The sequence below is a fragment of the Cariama cristata genome, unplaced genomic scaffold (assembly GCF_000690535.1).
Source record: "Cariama cristata isolate BGI_N322 unplaced genomic scaffold, ASM69053v1 scaffold31736, whole genome shotgun sequence".
Classification (NCBI taxonomy): Eukaryota; Metazoa; Chordata; class Aves; order Cariamiformes; family Cariamidae; genus Cariama; species Cariama cristata.
This window is the reverse complement of record NW_009620930.1, coordinates 757-5,793: the sequence shown is the minus strand read 5'-3', so window position 1 is coordinate 5,793 and position 5,037 is coordinate 757. Positions and strand designations below refer to the sequence as shown.

Genomic DNA, 5,037 nt, shown 5'->3' with positions numbered 1-5,037 from the left:
AAGGTGGTAGCCAAGAAGCCTCTGTGGCTTGTGGCTTTGCTGGGTCCTTTATGTTTGTGGTGCAGATGATACTGATTTATTTTTCACCCTTTTGTTTTTAGAAGAAGAAAACAGCTGAGCCTGAAGGATTGTGAAGAAGGTACATGGCCTGTGGGGACTATCAGTTGGTACCTCTGAACAGCGGTAACCGTGGCCAAATTCAGTTCTCCTGGGCCAGTCTTGGGAAGACAGTGTGCCCTGTAAATGCTCACTGAGTCAGCCTGGCTGTAGATTAGAGAGCCAGGGAGTCGAGCGGTGTAAGGAAAGTCATGCAGCAGTGTGTTGGCTTCTCTGGATGTGTTTGACCTCAACTCTGTAGCTGCTGAGAACTGGATGTCCAGCCTGGACCTTGCTGTCCTCTGTCATCAGCAGAGATAAGCAGCCTCTGGCAGTGTCTGTCCCTGCTTACCACAGGGAGCTTGGAAAAGTAAAGTGGATTAGATAATGATGTAGCCACCTGGAAGTGGACCAGATGACTCTGCCCTTGCTCTGCTCAGCTGTAAGGCTGTTACCTGCCTCCCCATCCCTAACTCTTTTTAACTCCTCTCCCCAAAGGTACCACATCCCTGTGATTAAGGATTTATGGGTGAAGATCAAACAGAAGAGAGGAAAAGGAAGCTCATCTGGAGAATTGCAACTTTTTTTTAAATAATAATTTATAACTTCTTTTAACTGTGACTTCTAGAGCAGAGCAGCGTAACTTTCTGCCTCCTTCTGCCCTGCTGGGGCCCACAGACGTGTTTATTGCCCCTCCTGATGGCTCGCTTGTTGCACAAGAACTGAACTGAAGGAGGCAGTTTGACCAGAGAAGAGCCAGCTTGCATAAACTGCTTTCCTCCTAGTTGACACCCAACCTTCTCTCTCTCATCACAGAGCTATATTTTTCAGAGAGACTTTTACCCTCCCCCCCACCCCCCTTCTGTGATTTGTGGTGTCAGTCCTTTTGCTACTATGGAAGAGAGCTCTTGAGTTTACTTTTTATTCTAACACTGATGACAGTGATTATTGTGTCCCTGGAGTTGCACTGAACAGCTGTGTCCAGCAGCTGTTCTCAGCCAAGGTGGCGTAAATTTTGTGGGTTTTTTTTAATGGAATACAAAATAAATAAAAAAAAAAGGTGAGATTTTTGGCTTCAGCTGCTTTCAAGGGAAGGGAGGTGACTAAGGGCAGGCCAGGAGGGCACGGCAAGCGCTGGGGCTGAGCCATCTCTGGAGGATGTTGCAGGTGGGAGAGCAGAGCCCAGCATCTGCCCAGGTTCATGCGCACTGCTTCAACCCCTGGGGAAAAATTAATTGCTTTCTGCCTGCTCCCTGAGGACAAGCAGATGCTGTTGCTCCTCAGCTTTGAACTACATGTTCTAGTGTTGGTTTGGTTTGGTTTTGGTTTTTTTTGTTTTTGTTTTTTGTTACTGAAGTGCTGTGTAGGGGCAGGCACTGAGACTAGGTGTGTGCATCACCCTGTATGGAGCCAGCCTGCTGCCTACCCTGCACCTTGTACTGGGCTTGTGCCTGGTTTCCTCACTTCCCTCCCAGCCCTGGGGTGCAGAAGGTGAGGGGGAAAAAAAAGACCGGATCCTCTTGTGCTCCTCCCTCCCATGCTGTGCAGCCTGGTGCCGGGCTGTGCTGGTGAGGGCAGAGTTCTCCGGCTGCCACCCTCGCACCTGCACAACCCAGGTGCAGGAGGGAGATGGCTCCTGGTGCAGGGGGCTGCTCTCCTCCTCTCCCCCCACGCTGTGACTCACTTAAAGGTGACTTCAGCCTCCTGGGCCGTGCTGGGGTACAGGGGGACCCTGGGGTGCGGAGGAGATAAGTGATGAGCCGGGAATGTGGCAAGGAATATGCACAATCCTGGGTGGGGGCACAGGTGTCCAAGTGTCTTTGCAGAGATTTTTCTTTTTGCCTTTTTTCTTAAGATTCCTTTATGGACAACCTAGGACAGCTGCAAACTTGCAAGCACTGCCCTGCTGAAGTTGCTTACAAAGCTTTCTTACTCAAAAGTTTATTTGAAATAAGGTAATTTATAAAGGAACTATCAGATTCAGAAAAACCAGAAACCCCTCTGACTCCTGGGTCAGCCCCTCTCCCACCATTACCCACTGCTGTGGCTGCTCTCCAGCCTGAAGGCAAAAGCTGGAGGTGAACATCTATCTACAAAACTGAGCGTTCCGCAGTAAAGACCCTCTACTCCAGTAATCTAACAGGGCGTTATCTACGGGGGTCAGTTAAGAAGCTGGTGGAGGTTGTTTTGCTGCTTTTAATGTTCATTCAGCGTAAGAAAGCATTAGTGGCTCGGTCTTCAGCAGGGGTGAGTTCTGCGCCTGCCATTGCCTGGGTGCTGTGGGATGCCGATGAGCAAAAGGGAACAGGATTTATGGGACTGCCATCGTTGAAATCATTTTCCAGCCTGCTTTACCCACCCTCTGAGGGAACGCGTTGTCCCTAGCACTGGTCCTGGTGGCAGCTCAGCCCCGTCTGATGCCCTGCAGCAGGGGAAGGGACACACAGTGGTGCCCACTGTTAATCGCCTTGGAAAAGCAGTGTAAGAGCAGAAGTGAAATAGAGAAAAAAAATAAAACAGGAGCTGGGATGCTGAAGATGGGACAGGCATCCGCTGGCATCCTCTTCTACTTGGCTGTTGGGGGAGAAGGAGAGGGAGTCAGTAAGATGGCTCCAGAACCTCCCAAAGCCCAGCATGCTTTTGCCATGTCTCCATCACGACCTGCACCTCCCCAGCAGGGCTTTGGTGATGCTCTGGCTCTTGGGGGTGGACCCATACCTCCCTCAGCCCCCAGGGCTTTCCACTTCCTCATCCCACAACCAACCATGCTTGGACTCACCTTTCTCCGCGCTCAGCTTGGGCATGTCCACCCCGGAGAAGATCATCTCCTCTGGCTCTGTGATGGTGGCGTCAGCATCTGCAGAGGGAGGGCAGGATGTGGGTTCTGGACCCCTGGGGCTGCCCCATCGCCCCCAACCCCTCTGAGGGCAGCAGGGGAGAGGCTGCAGCAACCCCATGAGCCATGGGCTTGGGGGCAAGGGGGGGCTCATGGAAAACCTTGACTGCATGCCTCAGCTCTAGCTGCAGCTACCCAAGGAGGTCTCTGGGTTTTAGGGTTCACTCCAGCCTTAACATGCCAGCACCAAAGAGGGGTGAGGGATGCTCGCTACAGCCTGGGCACCCTCCTCTCCTCTCCCTGGCAGCTCTCCTCCTCCTTAATCGCAAGCAAAATGGGGGGGCCAGCATCCATGCACACTGCTTGTTCCTCTCCTTCCCCTCCCTGGTGACCTACCGGGGCAGTCCAGCTTTTCCCGAGTCGCAGTGCCCTCAATCTTGGTGCCATTTTTGTAGGAGCACCAGCAGTAGCCCGTGGCGGCATCGCACTGCTTGGGCAGGTAGTCACCGTTCTCATCGCACTGCGGGTGGAAGCGACCCGGCCAGACACCCCCAGAATTGGCCTCTGCCTGGCACTTAGTTTGCACTAGGGCAATAAAAACAAAGGGGAGACACCGTGAGCCCCCCGCCCCGGCAGCCTCGGTGGGAGCTTTTTATTCAGAAGCAGTTAAATTAAATTTAAAAGGTGAACAGGCCCCATCCCGGTGACCTTTCTAAAGCTCTTGGGCTAGCCGAGGGCTGAGGATTTGGTGTGGTGCTCTGGATTCTCAGACACTGGAGTTTGCACTAGGGCAATAAAAACAAAGGGGAGACACCGTGAGCCCCCCGCCCCGGCAGCCTCGGTGGGAGCTTTTTATTCAGAAGCAGTTAAATTAAATTTAAAAGGTGAACAGGCCCCATCCCGGTGACCTTTCTAAAGCCCTTGGGCTAGCCGAGGGCTGAGGATTTGGTGTGGTGCTCTGGATTCTCAGACACTGGCTCATCCCAAATGCCCTGCTGGCAGCAGGCAGTGGCTCTGTCGTGTCCCAAAAGCCACCACCCCGAGGGTCCCCATGGAAGGAAGAGGTCCGTGATCGGTCAGGGGACGGAGGGTTCAGTTGCCTTTGGGAAGGCAACTGTTCTGGCACCTCCTGGGGGTGGTTGCTCCCGAAGGGCCAGTCCCGACCCTCCCCAGCCCAGCACCTCCCCATCCCTAATACCTTTCTCTGCCGGGATCTTATGGTCCTCCTTGGGCTTCTTGGCCATTTCAAACAGCAGCCACTTGTGCATCCAGGATTCAAAGGCCTGCAACAAGGGGAACCAGCACATTAACAGCACAGGGAGGGGTGCACGATGGGGGAGCCGTGCTGCGAGCTCCAGGTTGGGCCAAGGAAGGTCCTGAGCACCACCACCTTCCTTGGGGTGGGAGTAACCCAAGCCTGGCTCAAGCAGGACTTTGTTTTTCCAGGTAGGGACACCCCAGTGCCTCCCCAAAGTGGGCTGCTCCTGGAAGGGGAAGGGTAGGATGGCAGCAAGACCCCCCCTGCCAGTCCGCAGCCGTCATGGTTTTCTTCAGGTTCTTCAGGTTGCCCATCAGGTTGTCCTTCAGCTCCGGGAACTGCTTCCTGGGGTCTGTTTGCTGCAGAGCAACCACCACAGTGAGACAGAGGGACGAAAAATGAGGTGGGGGGTAGGGGTGTTGAAGTTCTGCTTATATCAGCGAGATGGACATCACAGGAGGCCAGGAGCTCCCACCAGCTCTGAACACCCCAAGAGCCCCCAGACCCAGTGAGCTGGAAGCAGAGGGCCCCATCATCTCCTGCAGCACGGTCAACGGAGGGGGTGGTAGGGAAGCAGGGGACCTTACCAGCAGCAGATGCTTCACTTGGTCCTCAGTTTTGTTGCTAGGGGGGGCCATGTCCTTAAGAGAAAAGGCAAAGGGGTAGCGTGAGCGTGGGGGCTGGCAGCAAGCCCTGAGGGCAGCGGGCAGTGCCAAGCAGGGGTGGGCATCTCTTACCATGTCTGTAGAGGAGAGATGAGACAGGACCCCCATGGTCAGGGGGGTGCTCACCATGACCATCTTCCTCTTGTTCACCGGTTTGGCACCTGCCGAGGAAAGAGCGGTGT

General features: G+C 54.1%; 2 protein-coding genes across 2 annotated transcripts in view; one reads left to right on the top strand and one right to left on the bottom strand.

The window, feature by feature from the left end:
• Positions 1-134, top strand: part of TCOF1 (Treacher Collins-Franceschetti syndrome 1) — a gene marked incomplete at its 5' end in the record, with an annotated part of 20,050 nt that extends 19,916 nt beyond the window's left edge. Inside the window, one exon of the mRNA XM_009701780.1 lies at positions 102-134. Within this exon, the coding sequence (XP_009700082.1) occupies positions 102-134 (33 nt within the window). The remainder of the gene's footprint in view (positions 1-101) is intronic.
• Positions 135-2,662: 2,528 nt separating this feature from the next.
• CD74 (CD74 molecule, major histocompatibility complex, class II invariant chain) overlaps positions 2,663-5,037 on the bottom strand; it is a 2,730-nt gene continuing 355 nt past the window's right edge. The window contains exons 2-9 of the mRNA XM_009701779.1: positions 4,928-5,016; positions 4,778-4,870; positions 4,458-4,549; positions 4,323-4,326; positions 4,131-4,215; positions 3,329-3,517; positions 2,876-2,953; positions 2,663-2,670 (exon numbers count right to left, since the gene is read on the bottom strand). Coding sequence (XP_009700081.1) covers positions 2,663-2,670; positions 2,876-2,953; positions 3,329-3,517; positions 4,131-4,215; positions 4,323-4,326; positions 4,458-4,549; positions 4,778-4,870; positions 4,928-5,016 — 638 coding nt within the window. The remainder of the gene's footprint in view (positions 2,671-2,875; positions 2,954-3,328; positions 3,518-4,130; positions 4,216-4,322; positions 4,327-4,457; positions 4,550-4,777; positions 4,871-4,927; positions 5,017-5,037) is intronic.